General features: G+C 38.9%; 1 protein-coding gene across 4 annotated transcripts in view; it reads right to left on the reverse strand.

The window, feature by feature from the left end:
* Window positions 1–1,127: 1,127 nt before the first annotated feature.
* The window catches only part of ASB3 (ankyrin repeat and SOCS box containing 3), a 118,221-nt gene continuing 93,566 nt past the window's right edge, over window positions 1,128–25,782 (reverse strand). For all 4 annotated transcript variants that reach the window (XM_090049331.1, XM_090049340.1, XM_090049357.1 and 1 more), the window contains 4 exons: window positions 24,871–25,068; window positions 18,484–18,735; window positions 15,935–16,068; window positions 1,128–2,536 (listed from right to left, as the gene is read on the reverse strand). In XM_090049331.1, the coding sequence (XP_089905457.1) occupies window positions 2,256–2,536; window positions 15,935–16,068; window positions 18,484–18,735; window positions 24,871–25,068 (865 nt within the window). In that variant the 3' untranslated portion in view covers window positions 1,128–2,255. The remainder of the gene's footprint in view (window positions 2,537–15,934; window positions 16,069–18,483; window positions 18,736–24,870; window positions 25,069–25,782) is intronic.

Here is a 25,782-nt window from a genome sequence, read left to right on the forward strand (position 1 = left end):
CATGTATAAGGGACAAAACGTATCAGATCACAATTGCAGATGGCTTCAAGAAATGAAAACATTAACGTATCAGTCAGTGATAAAGGTGGTAGTGTTAAAGCAGCGGTTTTCAAGCTTTTTAAGCTGAGCCCCCTTTGAGCTACAATTTTGTGCATGGCATGCCCCTCACCCCAGAGGAGCAGCACAGCCAGGCAAAGGGTGCCCCTCATCTTAGCAGCCACCGTGGCTTGGATCAGCTAGGTGAGGTGGGCTCCACCCGTTGCAGCCCCAGTACCTCCTGCCTTGGCCCTGCTTTGGCTCTAAGCTGCGCGACTGCCACACTGGGCTCCCAGAGAGATAGCAGCCCATTGGCAGAGCCTGCCCATGTCTCCTTACCCCCATACCCTGCTACGAGGCTGCAGCAGTGCCAGCTCCTTGCAAACTTTGTGCCTGCACCCCCACAATGTACCTTCATGCCCCTACCCCCAGGAATGTACACCCCAGTTTGAAAACCCCTGTGTTACAGTGATGTTGTAGCCGTGATGGTCCAGGAATTAAGTGAGAGGCAAGTATTTCCCCTGAAGGAGAATGTCTTGAATTAAAAAACTTGTCTAACTCTATCCCAAATATGCAGTTGCTTCAATAAAAATAAATACCACCTTAAGAAATTCTTGTCTCACTGAGAAAAAGAGACATGCTGATCACAGTCCACTTTGGGAATATATAACCATTAGCATTTTGGTGACAGAAGCTATAAAAGGTATAGAAATCAGGAGTGGGGATAGGCAGCAAGAATTCACATTCCTTTTCCAGAAGCACCCAAACAGGTTCAGTTCTCAAGGTGTTGCCAGTCAGGACAAAAACTGACTGCAAAATAATGAAAGGAAAAAAAAAATGGAAACTAAACTCCTCTGTGTAACTAGTATATATGGGATTGCTTAAAATGCAGGTACTTCAATTTGAGTGCGTCAAAAATCAGTCTAATGTTTTCTAGAGTAATTTACAGGAATCATTTCACTTGACTCTCTCTTGTACTCTGATTATTAAGAAATCAAAGCAAGTATTCCATACATTTGAACATGAAATCTGAGACTTTTCTTACATAAGTTAAAGTCCACTGCATCATCAGTCTGAATATTAATACAATATATGTATATTTGCACTTTATTTTCCACTGTATGAAGTATGTACATACAAAACTGATCCACATATCTTCTTTAGCAACAAGATTTCATTTTCATATAACTGAAGGTGTGAGACTGACATTACTGTTTCTGTGAACAAGTAATTATGCATTTTTTTACATTAAAATGAATAGCCTAAAAACATTTTTCATAGAAAGCAACAGAGAAGCAACTAATTATTGATAGATAATTATAACAATAAGTGACAAATGAATGCACTTGATCCAGTTTGTTTCCCGATACTTTTCTTGTTTTTATACTTCTGCCTCACCTACACCATCCTTCAATTTAAATACACAATACCAACACAATTTGCTTCTTGGCCATCAAGCATGTATTGCTTGGTATAAGCAAGATTTGAAGTAAGATTACTATGAACATAGTGATTAAGTGAGACAGATTGCAAAAGGGACATCTAGAAGCTATTCACTGAATATAGCGATAGTGCCCCTATGGGTCCTGGCAGATGTCATGCCATAAATTGTAACATGCCAAACATTCAGCCAACTCATGATGTGATAAAATGACAAATAAGGTATAAGTGGATCCACGTTTAATGCTTCCATTTAATGTGGAACATTTGTGTATATGGTTTGTATTCTACCTTAAACTAAACATGTGGCATGTGTCCCAGACCCCGGCTAGCCCCATGCCCCTTCCCAACCATCTGAACAGGTATGGTGCAATCCCAGGGTCTTCAATCATAGTCCTCTCCTAGGGCAGTCCCATATTTGAATCAGAGGAATTTTGTGTTCCCTTCCAAACACTGCACATCTTGCCATGCTCATTGGTATGGCGCATAACATTCCTCATGTCCCAATCATGCCATTATTTAAACATCCACTATGGGGCCTGGAAGAAGTTGAATACTTATTATCTTTATTAAAAAAAAAGGAAAAAAAAAGAGCATAATGAGCTTTCTAAAAGTTTTAAATGGGTACAAGATATAACCAGCAACACACCTTTAGCTGCAGAGTACAATGGTGCAACAGGGAAATGCCCACTACTACAGTACCACATATGCGTCAAATATTAGTTTTCCTATGGAATCTGCTGAGTAACACTTGTGAAATGTACAGTCCAAGAGGCCAGTCATGAGCAATGTGAACATCTAGCACGATTGTCTCCTTGTTTCCTTTCTGCATCTTCTGAACTGGATTGAGTTGAATAAGGCATTCCTTCAGCCATTTCACCCTGTGCATCCACTGCTTCTGGAAGGGCATTCATTCGCAGTATGTCGAAACAGAGCAGATAGTCCTGGAGACAAGTGGGCAATGGCAACTTACGGATAAATTTGTCAGATCGTAGGTGTTTGCTTTGTAAAAGGGACCGGATCTCAAGGCGACAAAGGTGGGACAGGGAAGGGATAAAGGCTGTAAAATGAAAAATAAAAAAACCAAACTGAGAAACAGAACTGCGGGACTCAGTGCCTAATGTTTTCTCCTCACTTTGACTTCTCCCCTTTGCTAAGTGAATACCAAATAAAGTCTACACTGTTAGAAGACTAATAGAATTGTAGCAATTTATAAAGAAGTCTAGAACTAGAGAACCAGCATTTTAGAATGCCTATGCATCAGCAAGAGATAAAATGTACTTAATTCTGTTCATACGTAGTTGTCAATGGAAACAAACAACTTTACTCTCTACATTTCACTACACTTGTCTAAACAGCCAGCTAGATGGAAATCAGAAAAAGTCATGGGACATGGTGACTGAAAATTTAATCCAAAGAATGCCAGGCTAATAACAGAAAAAATAATTTAGTGTGGAGGGAGGGGAAAAAAAAAGAAAAAAGAAAACATTGTCTATGTAAAAAATGGTTAATGATAATGAGATTCCATCATCTTTTCTTATTATTGTTCAGGTTATTGCTAGCCCGTTTTTCCTTTAATGAACTAAAATTCTCAATCACATCTTTGTACAGTACACCTAGGAATTGCATTAATCTGTGCTGTTAGCCTATTTATTGTACTGTGCAATGAGAAAATTATAAACCAGAGGTGTCAAATAAATGGCCCACTGGCTGAAGCCCTGCAATTCAGCCCCCAGTACTGCCTCTGGGTCTAATCAGATCCACATAGGGCACAGCACAGGGCCAGTCTGTGGGCTGGATCTGGCGTGTGAACCCCTCCTCCCCCGGCATACCCTGATCTAGTGGCTGCTCCAGCTGGTCTGGAACCCATGCTGCATGTGGCACAGATCCCAGAGCGACCGCAAAAGGTACTGTGTGGCACAGTCTGCCTGGAGTGACGTGCACTGCTTGCAGCAACTGCCCCGACCCAAATGCACTGCACACGGTACCCAGTCAGTCTAGGACCTGGGCTGCATGCAGCGCCTCAAACACCACATGCAGCACAGGTCCTGGACTGGTCATAGTGAGCGCTGTGTGCAATATGCATCCCAGAGTGGGCACTGGGTACTGCCTGTTCCAACCACTCATGGATCTGCACTGCATGCAGTACGGATCCCAGACTAGCTGAAGCAGACACCAGAGATCAGACATGCTGAGAAAGTAAAAGAGGCAAGAGGTCTGCGGGCACCCCTGCTGTAAACCATCCCTTTGGGAATTTCTCTTCTTTCTACATTTCTCTCTCTCTCATCTCAAGTCAAGGACCAAAGGTCAAGTGACTAACAACATATAACTAACAGACACAAGAGAACCTTGTGCTCTTACTGTTTAATACAAACTCTAGAATGCAACTTTAATCCTTTTATTTTTGTTCTTTTATAGCACATTCTGAAAAGGCATGTAACATTAGATTTTTGTTGCACCTAAAATATGGCTATAAAATCTGTTTAATTAAGGATGATCAGAAGATGCTGAATGGTAAATAAGAATACCAGACATTTTTCTTCAAAAATACCCTGTCATATTAAAGAACAACTCGGCTTGGTAAGAACTTTTTTTTTTTCCTTTTCAGTCTCAGACAGAAAACAGAAGAAATAACAAAATATGTCTGGGTAAATAAGAGAAAGAAGGAAATGGCAATGAAACTTAATTAGCTTAAGTCATCATAAAGGAATTGTCTTCTTTCACTCCCTTCTCTTTTTCAATCTTATGTAAAAGAAAAAAAAAATCACCTTTTAACCACACATTTCTCACCAGCAGTGCTGGTAGCATCTTTATTAAAAACCTATTACTTTATTAAACAATCAAGGTCCTGATGCTTATTTATACCATCGCAGCAGTGCAAAGCAACCAGAAGTCTGTAGATGTTCCTAGACTGAGCATTTTCAACCAGATGTAAAATATCTAAGCCAAGCTGTTTTTTTTTCCCAGTTGTCAGGAAAAAATGGTAAAAAAAAAACCCCAAGAAATTACTTCCCATCTTGCTACACCATCAAGTCTCAGATATGTCTCAAAACACATGAGAAAATTTCTGCCCTGGCTTATGAACAAAGCTTCAAAACATCTAAGCAGATTGAAGTAGTTGGGGTATGGCAAGAAGAAAGGTGAAACCTGGCCTAAAAGGCATAGCTTGCACAAATCTTAGCTATAAAGTTACTATGGCCTCATACACGCAATCAGTTTCTCCTCGGAGAGTCACTGCTTCCTCAGGAGAAACCATGAATGTACACAGATGTTCAGGCTTTTTCTCCCAGAGTAAAAATAGCAGCTGCAGGAAAAAAACAACCTGGGAACAACAAGAGGTTAAATCACTCCTAAGAGAGCTTCTCCTGGGAGAGCAAGTCTATGCAAGCTGTGGCTTGTGTCCTCCATCATCCTCCTCCTCCCACAGAGACAGCATGTTGCTCGCTGGACTCTGCTGACCCACTAGGGAACAGAATATACCCCTTTCCAATCCTCACATTGCGCTGCAGAGAAATGCAGGCTGCCCATGGGCTGCCGAACCAATTAGAACTGCCCTACACACTACTGCCATCTATCACCAGGCAGACAAAGGAAGCCTGCAGAACATGCTGAGGTGTGCGTACAGGGCCCCGCTCCCTGGCTAGAGATTGCAGCATTGCAAACTCTCTACTTTTCAGGGCCTCATCATTCAAATGTCTGTACATGTGGCTCTGGGTAAATTTTCCACCAGGAGAACAAACTTGCGTGAATTTGAGATTATTTTAATGTACATGCACAGCCAATTGACTTCTCTTAAATAACAAAAAACAAAAAATACAGCTTGAATTGAAGTTAAGACAGATTTTAAAAGCAAAAAAAGGTGTCAGTCAGCACACCAGACTTTTTTCTTTTTTTTAAACAACATTTGGGGGCTGAAGGAAGATGTGGAACAATGGAGTCAGTAAAAGGTAGCACAGCTGAATGTCAGGGAAATGGAATCATAACATGAAAGAAATTCAAATAGGAAGGGCAAAATGGAGGAAAGGAATCATAAATACAAGAGGAACGCTTCTACCAGTTGGATAAAGTGAAAGAGAGAGGGCAAGTTATGGAGAGAAGTGTAAAGGTTAATTTAATTAACTAAATATCTGAGCGCAAGCATTACTGTACATCTCCTGGCCCACAGAGAAAGAAAGGAAAAACCCTGCAGTTTCAGATTCGAATTTAATATAACCTTTTCATTATTAAAAAGGTGGTATTTCATTCCCCTGTTTGTCTATTTAGCAACTGACGATCTCATACTGTATCTTCTCTCCTGCTCCCATGAGTGGTCTGTGGCTACGTGGTTTCCATGAGTAATTGGATGACCTTTATCTCAAGAACAGGAGTGTGGCAGAGCAACAAGAACATTTATAAAATATAAGAGTGCACGTACATCACTGCTTTAATTGGAAAACTAAACTATCTGCACGGCTGTCCCCTACTCCTAAGCTATGGTCTGCCTGAAGTCCCTTTCCTCTTAGGCTATAGCCAATCTGTAACATCTTCCCTGGTGTTACAAATTGGATCTCCTGACTTTCAAATTCTCTTTTTGCTAGGAAAAATATGGAATGAAATACAGTAACATGAATAACTAAAATAAAGTCTTAACTTTGAAGACGTTTTTGTTTACTGTGCTATTTGTCCGGTCTCTTCTCTCAGGTCAGGATGAATAAAGCACATTTTTCAAGCCTTGCTGATAGCAACAATCCTTTGGTCCTTCCTACAAAACAGGAAGGAAAGGTCTCTCCCTGTTCTACTTAGTGTGGGAGGAGGGAATAACATATCCTTTTCTTCTTTCCTCGACAGTCCATTGGCCCATGTAACTGAATATACTAGTAGGAGGCATCTCTTCTGGTGTCCATGAGAAAAGTTTGGTTTTTGGGGGGTTTTTTGTTTTACATATCCCAGGCCAAACTGGCCAAACTAATTTCAAATCCAAGAGTCCAGAACCATAAAGTGGCCCTACTACTGGCAAACATCCTCCACACCCATCTGGAGCTTCAGATGTTTCCAAAACCTTTGGCAGGCATCCTACCTGCAGCCCCACGCCCCAGAGGCTTGGGGTTCAGATGCACCTGAGTTTTGCTCGTCTTTAGCCCTAAGGCCCTCAAAGCAAGCTAGGGAGAAGACTCCCAAACAGTCAAGAACTAGGTGGTCAAAGAGCAGAAGAGGAGTAGTTGCTGGAGGTTATTTAACCTAGTCTCCAAGGGAATATGCTGGCCCTACAGGGCAGGCTCCAGTACTGTTGGAGCAGCACTGGTTTGGCAATAACCTATCATGCAAGACCTAGATGACATACAATACATTAGTGTTCAAACACCTACACCTAAAATCAACAAAGACAAAGAAATTCAGAGTTAAGGTTTTGTTTCTGAAGTATTGCTGCAAGTAAAGAATAAAGAAACCAGGAGATCTTGGCAAAATTTAGCCCATTAAGGACAAAATGACAACCTTAAATAATTCTCGCAAATCAGTAGCCCAATGCAGATTCATACTTTCACAATACACAATACCTTGTCATTACATGACAGGCACAGTTTAGGAGACCAGTAATCCCAGAAGCCAGTCTTGTGCCTCTGAACAATTTGACCAAGATTGCTTAGCCTATTAGATCAAGAGATCCACAGCGCCAAATTCCCTCATTTCTTATTTTATGGAAGAGTCCTAGTTCTGGTTAATGCTTTTTTAAAAAAGGTTAAGCTATATAGGAGTTTTATCACAATCTAGTTGGCATTCCGTCAGGTTGCAAATCTCATGCAACTGAATCAACCTACAACTTCAATGGCATATTTTCATAATATACCTTGGCTTGGCATCATGAAATTGCCAGCTATGTATTACTTACTCAGTGAAGAATCATATTCACTTCAGAAGGCAATTCTGCAATTTTACTTGATTAGTTCTTCCAAGGGTTTCTTTTTGGGTGGTTACTGGAATTTTCTCCAGGACTGAGAAATACTCATCTAGGACAGTGGAGCTCAACCTCTGGCCCACAGGCTCAATCCAACCCATGGGGCTGTGTCATTTAGCCTGCAGGGCTCTCCACTGGTCCAGATATTTGGTGGAGAGGGAGTGGTGGCATGTTAATTGCTGTGGCAGAGCCCTTCAAGTAAGCATCATTCTTTACTGAATCCTAACCCTTCACAGGCCACTTGGCAAAGTAAAAGAAACCCATTTTTTAAAATTATATGAGTTTTAAAACCAATCTCGTGACTAGGGAAGAGGAGAAGGCACCAGGAATCCGAGACAGTTTTTAAATGCTTGTTTGGCAACACTTGCCCACTTGAGTACTGTTCTATCAGAGCTTTCCAAGTTCAAAATACTGTGCGCCTGCACAGGGGGTGTTGAAAAACAAACAGCTCTACACTCAAACAATTAGCAGCAAGTAACCTTTCTTTTCTTCCCTTAGCACTGAGGTTGAACTACTGCAATTAATTTTTATGTGGTACTGAATACAAGTCTCTCTCAGTCTTCCCATGCTGAGCTCAAAAGGGCTGGATGGCACTGTTACAGTTGCAAGTGGAATGCAAAACACCACTGAAACTGCATCTGGCCTGATTTCAATAGGATCATTTTGGTATTACTGTGGAGACTAACGCATCATTAAACTGACAAACTAACAGCTCAGGATCACGCTCACAAGAATTAAGGGGCTGCCTACTTTTATGAACTAACATAAAATACCTTGACCATTATATAAACATGTACTATAACATTTAAACTGACATTTTTTACTGAACAAAATTACTTTTATTCCCCTGCGAAGTAATCGTACAGATATTTGGTAGTCTCCTTTCTTGGTTAAATCAAGATAGTAATGCTGGAATTCTACAACACAAGGTCAATACAGCCCTGTAAGTAAAATGGAAAGTTCTCCGCAAGCAGCCCACCATAACATATCTTTCAGCGGGATATTATAAAATAATACTTTGGGTATTTTTAGCACATAAAAAACACTTCTCTTTGGGACAGTCTCCAATGTGCAATGATGCCTACTTTGCTTTTATATTTTTATCATGGTTTTCAAACAGAGGCAATACTTTTCCCAACAAACTTTAGCTTCACTCTATAGTGCATAGTTTAGAGTATTTAACTTTATTCCCTTCATTACCACAACCTATTTCAGGGGTTACCCACCTGTGGCACATGTATCACAAGTGGCACAGGGCAGACCGGAGAGGGACAAACAACACAGCAGCATACAGAAAGCAGAGCAACAGAGCAGACAGGAAACACAAGGCAGAAAGCAGAGCAGGAGACTGGGTAGAGAGCACAGAGCAGGGCAGCAGGGTAACAGGTCCAATAGGGGAAGGGGCTAAGAGTGGCACTCTGGGATGGTGCAGGGCTAATTTGAAGTTTGCCCCCTGCCTCCCGACCTACTCTATTTACTCATATATTCAGCCAAGTATGCAACACTTTGTGGTTCTGCAATCCAATGCTTGCTTTGGGTATTTCCAATCATATTTACCATATTCACTCAAATATAAAACAAGGTTTTTTCCCCCTCAATCAGCATGGGGGAAAAGGGAACTTATTTTACATTCCCATATAAGGAAACTTCATTAAATACACTTGTCTATCATTAAACTACTGCCAAAACCATGTGCTAAATAATGGAAATCAACTAAAGCTGATTAAATGCAGCCAACACTGAGCATGACTATGAAACACACGGCCCATTTCAGGCAAACATACTGATGGCAACCTACCACAACAATAGTTTAATGCAGCTCATCTATTTAATAAGACATTTGGTAATTCCCATTGTACTCTGTCCTCCTCAGCACCAACTCTTTTTCAAGTCATATTGAACTGCTACACTAAATACATTTCGGCTTCCCCTTTACTCCCACAGCTGAGCTGTGCCTTTCTTTCCCATTTCCAACAATTCCTGTTTCTTCGCCGGCCTTAAATGCCTAGCAAACATCACTAAACAGGGGCCCCCCAACAGTTCACCCAGAAACCTTCTGTCACCCCCTCTCTCAGCCTGTTGCAAATGATTAACATGGCCCCAACCTCCATGAGGGAGAGCCCTGTGCTTCATCTGCATATACATTTTTGGAGGATCCCAGTACTTGTGACAGCATCTGGTTCCAGTTATGAATGATGGGAGAGCTTAGTAGCACACGGATCCTTTGTGGGGGTTATCTGGACCGTACACACATACTGAGTAGTGCTAAGCTGTGGGGTCATTACAGCTTGAAATGCTGTTGATTCTGCTGAGACCCAGCCCAATGAACTGTAGGGTAAATCATGTGCCTTTAGGCTTTGGCCTAATATTATGTATAGTTTATATCATATACAAGTAGGTACAAAAGTGGTACTTAAAAATATGTCCAGGGAATACCTGTGCCGAAACTTGCAGCAGTTTCAGAAATGATAAAACACATCTATTCTGGATGAACTAAGTCGATCGGTAGCCATAGTAATTTTCCTACACGCAAATTACTATAGGCATGTTTATTTCAGTCAGTCTGTTCAGATTCATTCCTCACTTCCATATCCTTAGGGAGAGCAGGGTTTCACAGTAAGGGGAGAGGGGGGCAGAGAGCAAGGGCACCACCTGACCTCTCAGATTCCTTTTCCCTGCTGTAGCAGTGGGAAGGGGACAAATTCAAGGCAAACCTCCAATAAATAAATTATATATGTTGAGCATTATAACAAATGTATTAATTTTTCATATCCAGAATCTAATTATTAGGGGGTCGTCTTTATATTAGAGTCAATATGGTATTTCAATCACAGTGCTCACATGTTCTACAATATGTATTTAAGTTGAAAATGCAACATCTATTTTGGCATAAAGCACAGTTCTACTCCTTGGAAAGCTTTACCAGGCCATGCTTTTATACTTCATATCATACTACGAAGGTCACTATGCAAATAAGTAGGCACCAAGGACAGATTTTTCTAACAACAAGAAGTTGCAGGTTGCACAAAAGTTTTCTATGTTTTCCATCATCTATAAAGCAGATCAAAAGTTATACTGAACAGAAAGAGAAGAGCTGCATTTTACTTCTTCCTCTTTTTCATTTGATTTGAGAACATAGTGCCCACCCGCACCCCTGCTGCCTAAAAAGTTGCATTCAAGAGTAAGGTGAACTTATTCTTGTGGCCATAACAGTGGATTGAAGTTTAATAACAGCAAGAAATCAATATTTGTAAAGTAAAACCTTTTTTCTAAAATGTAACAATGTCAAAGCTGAAAAGTTTTAGGGTTTTCATTTTGGTTTTTTTTAAGTGTTAGTTATATAACCTTTAACCTACTACCACACTGAACGAACTTTGCAGCCGCTTTCCTAACATTGTCACAACACTCTGATCTAAAGGGCAACACAGAATACAGCATGCAATAAATGGTGTTTTCGAAAAATATTGGGACTAAAGGGTCACTCTCCAGCCACCTTGATGATAAGCAAAAACCAAATTAAATTTAGAAACAATACAGATTCTTTAGTAATTAGACTGTATTGCTGCATATGGATTTGGTCGCTACATATTGATTTGGCTTCCTGTAAAGAATACATTCAATGTTCAAAAACTAAAAAAAAAATGTCAAAAAGCAGCGATCATACTAAAACAGACAGCTACTGCAAAAACTCTAAATCATGCTTCTGAATAATTCACTGCGAACTGTTTTCATAACTTGAGTTAACTACTTTTGAAACAACAAATAACCATTCAGACTTTTAAATTGTACAAGATTTAGATACAACTGACAGTCCCTGTCAACAAACAGCACTGTTATTCGTCATTAACATGCTCTTAACAGGTTATATGGAATGGAATAGTAGCTATTTTCCAGGCAAAGTTATTCTTGACATGGAGGCATCCAAATTCAAGAATACCACATTTCGCTAGATAATAAGCACAAGTCTATAGAAGGAAATCAGCGCTTTGGAAGAACAAGGGAGCAATAGAAGGAAAAAAGAACCCAGAAATTGTTTTAAGACTGGTTCATCCTCCACACACACCAAGAAAGAAAGTCTCTCTCTCTGCACTATGCTGTCCTTCCCCATGCCCAATAAGAACAGTGTTGTGATCTGCTTTGAGATCCTGTCTAGAAAGGAACTGTACACATGGACAACCATGTCACTGTGCACCCTGACATAACCTAGAGGCAGCACCTAGTGGCACCAACACCAGAGTAAGTCTGGCCAATCTAGTGCCCCGTGCCCAAATCACCCATTGCCAAATGATCTCCAGTGGCAGCTGCTACACAGGCACTTTTGTCCACCACTTAAACCCAGCAATGTCAGTGGCCTGCCCTTTCTGTGAGGAAGGAGTGGAGACTTTTTCAAGCCTCCCTAGACTGCCTCCAGCTGAAGCAACTCTTTGCTGTCCCCAGCACCCTCTTTGGCATGCTGGACTTGGACTTCTCCAAGACTATGTACATCTTCTCTATCCTGCATCAAGTGACCAAAGCCAACTTCCTCCTGGGCAAGGCCAAGATGACTCCTCTGAAAAAGCTGAAAAAACCAGGTTGTAGGGACTGACGCTAATGACACCCTCCAACTCTTCCCCTTCCTGGTCTAGGTGCATGTCCCACTTAAATCTGAACACTTCACCTTGCAACAAAATGTGGACCAGTTTGTGTCATGCTGGGCCAGCAAAGGGGACCTCTGCAAAGTGGAAGCTGGACAGCTAGTTCTACATGTGGAATCCCATCAGGGGTACAGGGGAAACTGTTTCAGTCTCTAGTGACATGGTGCTTTCTGGTATTAATAACAAGTGTTTCATGCTCTGAGAGGGCCACACACCTTTTCACTTACACCATTTGTTTGTATAATAAAGTTTTAAAAAAGTTAAAAAAATATTTTTTTAAGTCTGTCCCTCACTTTCGCCTCCTCTCCCCACACACACACACACACACCATATGCAGGAGAAGAGTCAGGGATGGCCAACCTGTGGCATATTGGCATATGTGGCACGGGTAGCCTTTGTGCATGGCATACAGCAGATCAGCAAGGAGACAGGGAGCATAGTGGTGAGCAAGGTAGGAAGCAGAAAGCAGAGCAGCAGACTGGCAAGGGGAAGTGGATTCAAGTGGCACTTGGGGAGGGTGCATGGCTAGAAAGGTTAGTCCCCACTGCAGAAGAGCCCGAATTATCCAGAAGTCAATTATCTAAAACATCAATTAACCAGAAGGTTCCCTGACCTTTCCCTTCATTCTCTAACTCATGCAGAGTGGCTGGCTCCTTGACAGTGCCTGACCTATGATGCTCTGTTTTAGAGCCCTGTGGGGACCCTGCTGCCACAGCTGTTTGGGTAGCCTCTTCACATATTCCCACCAGCATCTAGGCAGCCCCGAGATTCTCCAGGGCTGCTCAAGCCATGGCACAGATTCCCAGAAAAGCTAGTATCCGAGATGATGGTACCACTAATTATTTCAGATAAGTGTATTCATTTATCCATAGTAGAATATTACTTAAGATACAGGGATATGAATTTCCACCCTTGACATGTATGCACCCAAAATCAAGCTTTCAGCCAGCAGCATCCATTGGGTCTGCACATTTGCCCTGAGTGCTCTCATGCTCCCATAACAACATAAGAACCAATACATGACTAACCACCACTGAGCACCCCTTTCTAACTAAAGGATCCAATAGCATAAGAGGACTCTAAATGAAAAGAACATCCCAAAGTACTTCAGTTACTGCATAGATAAGTATTCTGTCTTTCTTCTTTGAGTACTTATTCATATTACACACACATACACACAGTCCCAATAAGCTCAAAGAGGTACTCCTTGCTACCACCAGCGTATGTCCGTGTGTGCTTATGCCCCAGACAAACCTGAGACTGTCTTAATAAAGCAGTCAAACAAATATTAACCCCCAATTAACTATCATTTTTCCCCATAAATGATCTGCACATGGCAAATCTACTGCAAATATGAGATCCTCCAAAAGACACACACTTCACGTACCCATCATTAACTATAACTGCTGCCTCCCAAGAGGGGTAATGTTTAATTCAGTGTTGCAATTCTGAATACAATGTCCTAAAGTCTGATACTGGAAAGAATTCTCAGGAATATGTGAACAGTGAGGGGGCAGGGAATTAAATTAAATTAACAATAAAAGCTTCTTCATATATGCAAGAGGTCGTTCAGTTCAGAGCAGAGACTCCAAACTACAGGCAGCAAGAAATAGCCAAGTACCTGGTGGTCGGTCCCTAGGTATTAGAGAGCTAGGGCATTCAGAGTACATGTGGGGACACAACCAGCACTTCAGACCAAAACTTTGACTTCAAGCACATGACTTGTATATACTGACAGCGAGCTTTACACAACACATGTACTCAAAGAAGATTTTAGGTGTCATCACAGGATCCTGTTTCTAATGCACATACTTGACTTTTAATTTCTTGTGTTAAATCGCCTAGGATCTGCATCACAATTCAAGACCAAGTAACACTGAAGTGCCCAATGCAGAATACTGCACACACACACAGGATGTGCCTAACTGCAACATGCCTGCCTTTCCTCCTCTGACTACAGCTGGTTAAAAGTAAGTGTGTGTGTGTGTGTGTGTGTGCGTGCGCGCGCACACACACACACGCACGCGCACGCACACACACACACACGCACGCGCACGGGGAGGAGCAATGGGGATGACAACCTTTTTTTTGATTATTTGTACACACACTTTCTTTAGAATCTGAAAGCATACTGGCCCTGGGAAACTAACCTTATTTACCAGGGTGAGTCTGCATCCATCATCTAGAATATGCCTAAGAATCCCAAAGAAGTTTTTTTTGTTGGGTTTTTTTTTTTTTTTTGGATAAAAAGAAAGAGGAGTTACTAATTTTCTTCCACACTTAAGTTTGTTAGCTGTAGTATCACTCATGTCACTAGCTGCTAAAAGATTCCCATAAGGAAAGGAAAGGAAAACTTAAGATGGACAAAAAACACCTTTCTTTTTTTAAACGGTTTGCTAATTACCAGCAATAACTTCTCTTCCTTTTTGTTGTTCATACAATTAATTCCTAATGTTAAACTTAGAACACTAAACATTTTTCACAACAGAATGATATCCCAAGAAAAGCACAGGAATAAAACTTCACTGAAGGATTAAGCAAATGAATGAAGTGGACTCCAAAAAAAAATTAAAATAATAATAATAATAATAATAATAATAAAAAATAAATAGATAAAAAAAATCAGAACTTATTACAACATATATATTTAACAAAAACAAGTCAACCAGAAAAACTTTCAAGTTTTCCACCACCCCAAAATGATATATTGATTAGTATTAAAAAATGATATATTGATATATTAAATACAATACTCCAAAGAAAATCTTATAAAATAAACAAAAATTAAATTTACAAATATTACAGCAGCACTTTAAAGAAGAATTAGTTCTATAATCGATCAATAGAAAAGGGCTTTGCAAATATTTTTAAAATAGCAAATGTTTTTTAGATAACATAATAAATATGTCAAAATACAGAAAACTACTTCTGTTTTGACTGCCTTTTTTGGAAGGTGCATTTGGCAAGCATCAGTGTTTGTAGACATATATTTATCGATTTTTATTTTTGGCTGACTACATTTTGATTGTAGGAATGAAAATAGGCTGCTAGATTTGTAGATATTTATTATGATATTTATATGCTTTATATTTTATTTACTGTCAAGCCACTAACAGCAGTGGATGGGTACTTTTTAATTGGGTATATAAATCAATAAATGACAGAAGTCCGCAGAAAATTATCTAGGAAAAAAATGTAATCAAGACATATCCATCATCTGCCCTTATATTTTCAAAAAGGCTAAACAAATCATTTTGGTATGTCCTGGCCACATTTTACATTTGATACCTATATAGCTTATTTCATATTCACAATTCTAAGAGCAATCCTGAATTTTTAATCTCTTCAACTCTTTCCTAGAACTTTTCCATAACTGTTTTAAAGCCAACTGACTTGCAAAGATGACTAAATAAGAACAAAGTTGGATAAAATAGAAGTACCCAATTTCCTTCCCAAAAACCCTTCTAAACTTCACTTTTATTCACTGTGTATTTAATTTTCTCTTTTGTGCATCCGCGCACGCGCGCGCACACACACAGTTTTAACAATGGAATATGGCTGCCTTTTTATGTTTAAGGGCTCTTAAAAGAGTACCTAATATTTATTTTGGACACAATTAAATTGAATCCATATATCAGTAATGAAGTAGAGAGTATGCAAAATATCAGCTTGAAACCTCTAAACTATTTCACTTACTATATTGTTTAATTTATGAATTCAAGTATGATCTTAGGATAGGGTAATTACTATTTTCCCGAGGTATGAAAATACAATTACTATTCAATTTATTTTATATTCTGCAGACTTCACATACCGGCCCAAAGAGCAATTTTCCACTTCAGTCCTGGAAATTGGTATGTGCAGAGATTATCTGGCTGGTTGTTTTGCTTACCAAAATGACTGTGTGGAACCCAGGTAGAGTTTTCTTTGTAGTCAGAGAGGTTTTGTTCTATATCTGAAGGAAGCCTCTTCCAGTTAGTGAACTCCAGAGTGAAATTAAGGGCATTGTTATTCACAGAATAAATCCTACACAATACAAAATACCACATAAATTATCAACTGCTATATACAATATCATTAAAAACAATCTGGAGGAAAAATACATTGAAAGTTTTATGTCTTTGTAACAAGTTTCCAGCAATTTGCATGTTAGGCATTAAAAAACATCAAAGAGAATTCTAAAATAACCCTGACAGCATAACCCTTTACTAATGCAATTATATTGTCCTCCATTACTTTTGAAAAATCAAGCTAGACTGAAAGAAAAAATATCTGCTGTAAAATATATCTGCCTCAGTAACAGACAGTATTTTTCTTAGAACTAATTGCTTATTCTATCTCTACCTAAGTTTTAATAAGGTCTCCTGTCACCAGGGCATTATTACCCAGTCTTTCAAACACATCTGACACAGAAAATTATACTAAAATACATTTACCAACTTATTTATAGAAAAAAGTTAGAAAGCAAAATGTTTTAAAAACTCAAAAACTGTGTATTTTAGAGTTATTTATATCTGCAATATGACATGTGAAAAATGCTTAGCAAATACCCGTATTAAGATACAAAGGCTAGAGAGCAAGATTAAATGAGCTATTTTTAAAAATCTGTTTATAGTATGTACAAGGGAACTACCGCTATTTTCACGAAACAGTTTTATGGTACATACATGCAGACGTAAACACCTGTACTTTTGTTTGAATCGACAATATGAAACAAGATACTGTGAAAATCTCAAATACAACAAATTAAAAAAAAAAAGTAATGCTTTTCTATATGGCTTGTATCAAAAGGTTATTTTATGCCCTTTATATTATTTCATTAATAAGAATTAATGTACCTCAAGTTTGACTGTGACCAGCAAAGTGTCATTTTTCTGCATTTATCTAAACAATACACTTGAGAGGAAATCTGAGTGCTTAGCTGTCTTTAGTGGAATGGTGAGTTTGCCTCACCATTGCTAATACTGCCACTAACATTTATTGTTACTGAACTACATTGACCATTATATCATACAAAACAGATGTACAATGATGAGCTGGTGACAGCTGATCAGCCATAAGCCTAGATGACATTCATTTTCTATTACTCTCCTATTATTTTCTAGGAAGGGGGATGGGGTTAAAGCTAACATTGCATTTGAAGTTGCACAAATATATCAAATCTGTAGATTACATTCTGACAAGCAGTTGTTTTAAATTGTTTAAAAATAGGCTTGTTAAGTTAAGCATCATGTAAAACAATCCTTGTAGCTTACATGACAATATAAAACACTGTCAAATACAAAAGTGTTATGTATGATACAAATGGACAATATTGCTTCCACGATAAACTAGGATTTTTTCACAGTATGTTTACTCTTGAAATAATACCTTGCCTTTTTATGTACATGTGATTTAGAGAATAACAAATATCATTTGTCATGTCAGGCTTGAAATATGAGCCTTTAACTATTACCTAGAAAACTACTGAATATACAATTTCACTGAATCACTAAAATTATACTAATGGTGAAGTTAACATTGAAAACAGTATGACAGTTCAGCCATAATATTTGCCTATCATTTAACACAGAAATTAATGTTTAAAAATGAGTGGTTGTTAAAATTCAAATTTTTTCTATACAGTTAAGGAATATATGCAACTGGAATGACTAAACCAATGTGCAACTTTCCAAGGCTACCAAAGTTAATAGATTTTATTTGTATCATGAACTTCTAGAGTCTCAAATTATTTTGTTTAATGCTCATAAATACAGAAGGCTAGAGTTAAAACAGCTAACTTGCCTAACAAAGATAAAAAGGAAAAAAAGTGAACAGGATAGAAGAAAATATAAATATCTGATATATTTTAAATACCAGCATCACTTCCATAGTGCCTAATTAAACATAAACAAGCAGTCAAAAGCTAGTTATATATATTTGAAATGCATTAAATTAAACTTTGTATATAAAGTAACATTATATTCATGGTACTATAGCAAAGAATAGAGTGCCATGGGCACTTGAATTTTACCCACCCAACTTTGATTTCATGCTGGAGAGATTCAGCCTCACTGACTGTTGAACTAAGCAGTATTTGTGTATTTGAGATTTGTCTCATACATTACTTTATCACACCTTCTCATACTTTTTATTAAAACTTGAGAACCAATAAGGAAGAAAACCTTTCAATTAGACATGTAGAAACACCCTTCTCTGGAGTCACAAAAGATTGAGTCTTACTCAAGCTTTTTTTTTTTTTTTTTTTTTAAAAGGCTGCAGGGGGGAGGGGAGGGAGAGTTGTATTGTTTGACTGCACTTTTTTGTGAATCTCTTACTCCAGTCATTTGAAATCTCTGGGAGGTCATGATCTCGAACTAGGTAACTGAATTATGATGTGTTGCTATGTTAAATGATATAATACATAAAATCTAAGATACAAGATAGTATTCTCTTTCTTACCACACTCTGCACAATAAATTCAATGGACTGAATCCAGACAGCAGTAGGTATGGTAGCCACTCCTTATACTGTTCTTGTGCTTTAATGGCATAATTTATAAACTCTGGTAAGTGTTCCTCAGAAGGCAGCGGGCAGTCCAGCTTCAAGAAATGCCGAAACAAAGAAAATTTTTCATGGTGCAGGCAATATTTTAAATTAATCCCAAGTAAATGGATCCTGTGTTTCAGAAGAATAGGAATTAAACCAAAAAACCTACAACACAACACAAAAAACAAATTAGAAGAATACAAAGAACATTCAACACAAAAGCTCTGTTAAAAGGCACAAAAAAAATCAAACTAAAAAATCTATTACTGAAGGAACATATTAAATAGATGTGTAACAACTGTTTTTACAAAGCACTGCTATAAAACATCAAGTAGTCTGTAGGTTCCCCCCCAAAAAATCAGTACATGAATTTAAAAAAAAAAAAATGTTATTTTATATTCTAAAAATAACTGTAAAATAAACATTAAAAGTTATCATTGACTTATTAAGAGAAATTAAGTAAAAGTAGATTTTGTGAAAGATGCTAAAGTAATATATCATTGGGAAATGAAGACATGGAATTATGCACAGGACTTGTATAGCCAAAGTGGTACCACTACAATTTTCCAACAGGCTCTGTATAGATCATCTTGGAGCATCAAGCTGTTTCCTCAATCCCTTCTTTTTCTACTGTGACTGCCAAAAACTAAGCCAATTTATCTGCTGAGAGATAAATAAGTAGGAACAGGACAGACTACCAAGTCATTTCACAAATACAATACAACATGTTTACAGATAACATGGTAATGGGTTATATATGAATCCTTTACCATCTAATTTGCATTTTAATTGATAACTTAGAAGTAAAAGATGCTTTATTGTAATATTAGCCCACTATAATCCAGACCACTTACTTGCATTGGAAGCAGAAGACAAGATAACTTTCTTTTTAATTTTCTCCTTGATGCTGAAACAACGTTGTCCAAATCATCCGGCCCAGTGGGCCAGATGAGTGGAACAAGGTTGATGCATAGGCCAGATACAGACCACAGAGTCATGTCATTTGGCAGTGGCATAAATTGTGAAAGCTTCTGGAGCAGCACCATCAAATTTAATGCTACTTCTGCAGCTCAAGCTGCCAAATTTCCAGACCTCTACGGAGTCCCATGAGTTAGATGACATTGCTAAATGGGTCAGATCTGGGTCAGCCCTACACTAAATTGCATTTATACATATGGAAAACATACACGAAGCTTTGATCAAACTTCTATTTCTGTGAATCTCGAGAACACCCTTAAATAGATGGCAATATTATATCAGCAATTTTTCCCTTCAGAAATGGTTCTCAATACAGGTGCACCAATAGAGATTTTGGGGGCTGACACCAATATCTAATTTTTAAGGAGGCATACTGGTCGATACTGATCTGATTTCTGATACAGTATGGAGAGGTGCCACCAGCTGATAAGCTCATTGTGGTGGAAGGGGAGGGGGGAGAAAAGGGGTGTGAGGTGGGGTGGGGCAGATCAACCCCCTCCCCACCCCATGGTGAAGGAGGGGACAAAGGCGCTGCCCAGCCAGGGCAGGCTGTGGGACAGCCCACGGCTCGTCAGGAAGGGGGCGCTGCTTCCTCCGCTATGCATACTCTGGAGGGACAATGGGGGTGTGCCCCTGGATCTGCATGGGGCAGGGTGGGGTAGGCAGGATGCAGCTGCGGGCTGAAGTCAGGGCTGCACCGGGTGTTTCTCCCTGGGGACTGGACTCAGGACAGAGGCTAAGGAGGGGCTGCAGCCACCCCAAATTTCACCCTAGCTCTCTCCCAGTGCCACTGCATGCCCAACGCAGCCCTGGCTCTTCCCAGCTCAACCTCCGCCTTCCCCCACGTGCTGGGAAGAGCCGGGAATGCATCAGGCATGCAGCACTGCTATAGCTCCCTCCCAGCGAAATTTGGGGTGACTACAGCTCCCTCTGTAGCCCCCACCCCAAGCCCAGGCCCCAGCAAGAAAGCCCAGCACAGCCCCAGCCCGCCTGCCCTGCCCCACACAGATCCAGGGCCACACCCCAGGGGCTTCGGGCCCTGCCAGGGTGTATGCAGCAACAGGAGCCACCCTCCCCCAGTAAGCCCCAGGTCCGTCCTGTGCCCTGCCCCACCCACCCTGGCTGAATAGTGCCTGCCCCTGCCCCCTCCCTCACTGGGGAGATGGTTGATATGCGCCCCCCACACACCCCTTCCCCTCCCCCTTCCACCAAAATGGACTTACCAGCTGGAAGAAGCTCTCCAAGCTGCTGGGCTGTGCTCTTTGCTGCCTGAGTGCTGCACTGTGGCTGCACACACGCATGGGCATTTATTGGTTAAATTACTGGCCCCATCGGGCCAATTTTCAATACAGCCAATTTTCTTTATATAGGTGCCAATCCGATACTGAACCAATATATCACTGCATCTCTGGTTCTCAATATTTTCAACTCAAGGCACCCTTAGAAAATGCTAGCTCTTGACTTTCACTCATTTTTTGACTACAGAAAAATACTAGAACATTTGTTCTGTTGCACAGAACTCAAAAAAATTGCAACAGGTCAGAAAGTTTTCAACACTATGGATTCCTATTTGAAATCTCTAGGTTTATCTTGTGAATCACATGTAAGTTTGCAAATCTAACGATACTGATATTGCATAACACCCTTAAAAGGATCTCACAGCTCCTCAGTGTGCCACACCACCATGATCATGAATCACTGCTTTAATGAGCCTTAAATCACATTTTATGTGAGGCACTAGGAATATGGGCAATAATACATTTTAACCACTTTAAAAGAGGAAGTTGCTGCTTGGGAGCATGCTTCAGTTGCTACACTACAACTGTTATATCTGCATAATCCTGTAGAGATAAAAGTTAACTAAACCACCCCAACTTTGACCTTATTAAGGAGGGTTAAAATTGCTTTTGCTACACTTCTATCACTAGAGAATTATGCAGATGTCACAGTTGCATGGAAATAACAAATAAGTCATATCTGAAAGCTTTAGTATTGATGCAATTGTTACATCTGTCTATACCCGAAGACAGGTTGTGACTCCATTAGAGACATTTTAAAAATATCTTGCCTTTAATTTAAATATTCCCATGCAAATTAGTTTTGTAGGATGCAGTAAAAGGGGAGAGTTGGTACTAAATTACTTAAATTCTACAACCCCAAATCACATAAGAGCTACTTCTTTATATGGTAAGCTTAAATCACAGTTTTTACAAGCTAGGCGACATGTACACACATTCCAAGGTCACCTAATCTGTTTAGCTTACTTCCTCTTGCACAGCAATCTAGATTCTTTTGTCTTCATTAAAAGATAAAAAGGTACTGTCAAAATCATTTGGTTTTCTCTGCCCTTGTTGCAATTAGCAAATAAGTCACATTACCAAATCACTGTTAATTAGTGTGATTTAATGATGCTGTGATAATTGGTCATAATATTATGAATTAAGTACATGTTAGCTATATGCAGTTTTCAGTTATAAACCAAATTACAGACCTCTTTTTTGAGGCAGTTCAACAACAGTGCCAAATCTGCTACCTGCCACTTCTTTATCAACATATTTTAGTACAATTATCAGGCGTGATTCAGTTTCTAAACTGTTTTTATTACATGTTAAGGATAGGACAGAACAACATGATGCTTGTGGATTTTTAAAGGCATGTTCTATGAGTATGCAGTACAAATCAGCACAAAAACCTTAGGCATTGTTATAAACCTGCAGACCTTATACATAATTTATACAAGATATGGCAGAGCAGATTTTGGTTTTAATCCAGATGCATGATTTCACATGCACAATTCAAGAACTGGATGAGTGCCTGCCTCAAGCAATTCAAAATCATTTTCAGCCTGACCAGGGAAACATTAGGCTATAATATGCAGAGTCTTAGGGACATGCTTTCACTATTAAAAAAAAAAAAAAAAAAAAAAAAGAAGTATCTGTACTGATTCCCTCCCTTGCAATAAGCACTTTCAGCTGAAGAGGAATAAATCTAAGCCAAACATTGCTGCAGCATTTTCTCTTTAGGAAAATTACCAAATATGCAGGTTATTTATTATCATTTTGGCACTACTCCTAGATAGAGCAACTCCAGTGAAGAAGTTTCAAGAGCTTCTCTAGTCTTATTGTAAGAGATTGCTATCCTATTAACATTGTACATGCAACTCTGCAGAGTTAATGAGAGAAATGCATTCACATAACTTCCATGCATACAAAATCCACACTACTACATATGCTCAATATGCCTTTTAAAAGATTTGAAACAAACTAGTTTAAGATCAATGCTCATTCCAGTTACAGCAAAGAAAAGTTTTACTAATGCTGCTAATTCTTTCAAAAATTCCATAAGATGTCTTGAGTATAACCAACATGCTTACAACAGAATCTTCAAGGCAGTGCAGTCACCCAAATATCCCTTTTGTATTCCAAGAAAACAATTCTCTCTCTACAAAAGCTTGTGCTACATATGTGTGTGTGTGCATGTGCACACACTTTGGTTAGTTTTTAAGGTGCAAATCTACTCTGCTTTCTACTTGCCTTAGCACGAGCAAGGCTCAATTAATATTTGGAATCAGGAAATGATTACAGATAGCCATGCGCTTACTTGCTAGTAATTTACTGAGATTTGCATGCTATTGAGTAAGTTCTTACTAATGTAAGACTGTTCAAATATCTTGGTTAATTTGATTCTATCTTGCTTAAATCAAAGAAAACAGAGCAGGTCAGGATTGGGACAAGAAATGGGAATGAAGACCTAAAAAACTGGAATACACAAATCCAAACCAGCATAACAAGGCTTTTTTTAAAAAATCAACTGAGTAGGGCTGATTTTTAAATTAGAAATAAACCAAACTCTCTATTTGCATAACTTCACGTACTTTAAGGGTATCGTGTCAGCAAGTAAATTTTCTCTGTCAGTCATGCCTCTGTTAGTATGTGATCTAAATTAAAAGCCTAAACAGACAATTTCCCTTTAAAAAGCACTTTAGCTACAAGGTATTAGTATACATAACATTCTTGCGATGTACAATACACAGCGAATAGGTTAAGATGCATCCTGTCAAAATACTAAACTAAACATAACACCCAACAGAAAACCAAAATGTATCCTGCACAATGGACAAGTACTGAATATCTCTTTCGTTCTTAACACCCAATCCAGTACTAGGTCCATTACATATAACTAAGCTCATTACTCTAAATTCAATCTGATGTATATTTATCTTTTATAAAATATATGTCTCCAAATAATATGCACAGTTTTGAGCTACCCAGGAGTGTCTAGGGGCCTTATCCTATACCACTGATTTCAATAGTATCACGATTCAGTCCTTAGTGTTGATGCACTATGTACTGAATAAATTTGGAGAGAAGAGAAATGCTGACATAAAACAAAATGGTAGTAACATATAGGGGCTTTTTCCTCCTCAAAGATTCAATAAATTTATTTCTATGCAGAATTAGGTAGAAGAGATTTAACAAATTTTACCACTGAAGTTAATAACCGAAATACTGCACTGACGGGCAAGCAGGTTGACCTCCCTCATAAATCTGAAAATACAGAAATGTACTTCCAATATAAAACAAGTTAAAACACGTAACAGAATTGCTACATCTTATATATATAAAACCACCAAGAGATGATGATTGTATTATCTTTGCATGTATATGTCCACATCCTAGAGACATAAATAACCTCAAAGAATTTTTAATCCAAATGTGAACTGAAAGCTATGCTCTCAAGGCATGAGTCAGCCTTATTTTGGGAACACTCTAAGACTGGGGGAGGATGTGGTTTGCAGGGAACCACGTAACTACAGCATTCATCTCAAACTTAGATAATGCCTTTTTTTTTTTTTTTTTTTTTTTTAAATACACAAGCCTAGCATACAGAGAAAGTAAAACAGTATTTTCCAAGAACTCATCCCTATTGAAGAAGAACCCAGCTAATTAAGAATCTGTTTGACTCAATTACAGCATCATGTCAAGCTCCCAAAAGACAGAGATACATTGATAAGGCCTTTTGAAAGTGAGGAAACTAGACTGCAATTATGTTCTACAAGACTCCTCTTCAAAGAGCAGAGCTTCCCAAAGGAGATTTCAGCAAGGTTCTCAGCTCATGTATGTGACCCAGAACCAGAGCACATCATATAAGCACTTACGGTTTAACTCTCTAATCTCACAACTTGAAACAGAAGGGGAAGAAAAGTGCGGGGGGGGGGGCACAGGGGCGGTGTGTGGAATATCTCATTAATAAAAGCTAGCCAGACAAATCCCAGGAGAGGTAACCTATGGTAAATTTAAAAAGCAAAAGACGTATACCTACTCCTTTTGGAAAACCATACACATGGGTGATCTGCAGTCAAAGATCAAGCACGTCTGAGCATCTGGGCTGTAGCCTTCTTTAAGTAACATTTCCAAGCACTTGTCATTACCACCATAAACTGCTGAATAGACAGGGCTCACTTTGTCTTTTCCCGTGTCACAGATCTGACCAGTAACTGGTATCAGCAATCCCAATATGCTAAAAATATTTAAAATGATATTTTAGTGTGAAGTTTTCTCATACATATAAATAAAATAGATGTTCTTTTTTGCTGATAATTTCTCCTATGGATGTAAAAACAAAGTCAAAAGTGACATGATCACAAACCACCTTTTCAATATTTTATTTAAAAGGATAGCATTTAAAAATGATAATCTGATTATAAAAAGCTATTGAACTTTGACCTTTTGGAATTGTTAACATGTTTGGTACAAGACTAGTTAACTGTCACATTTAAACTGAAAACATTTTCAGATTTATGATTTGTTGTTCTAAATACACTTCAAATCCGTATTTGAAATTATCCCTCCAGTTTAAATTACCACATTTTCTTGAAGTTAACACACCCTAGAATATAACACACACCTTGTTTTTGAAAGGCAGAATAAAGAAAAAAATCTTTCCTTGTAATTGATGTGCTAGAGAGCTCAGCCTGCTCACTGTTCTGCTCTTTGTGGATCAAAGCAGATTCTACTTCTAGTTTCACCCAGTAGGCATCAAACCTGTTCTTGTCCTATTTCTTGCATATAACATGCACTCCAATTTGCAGCAGCTATTTGAGAAAAAGGTGTGCTGTTTGCAAGAAAATATGGTAGTTTTAGCCAACCAGCTATCTAGGCTGGAAAGTTTGGATTTAGCCTTTTACAAGGCAAGTGACAAAATGACAGTTTGATTGAGAGTAGATGTCTTCTC

Source organism: Crocodylus siamensis, chromosome 1 (genome assembly GCF_052110815.1).
Source record: "Crocodylus siamensis isolate JL-2025a chromosome 1, ASM5211081v1, whole genome shotgun sequence".
NCBI classification, from domain to species: Eukaryota; Metazoa; Chordata; order Crocodylia; family Crocodylidae; genus Crocodylus; species Crocodylus siamensis.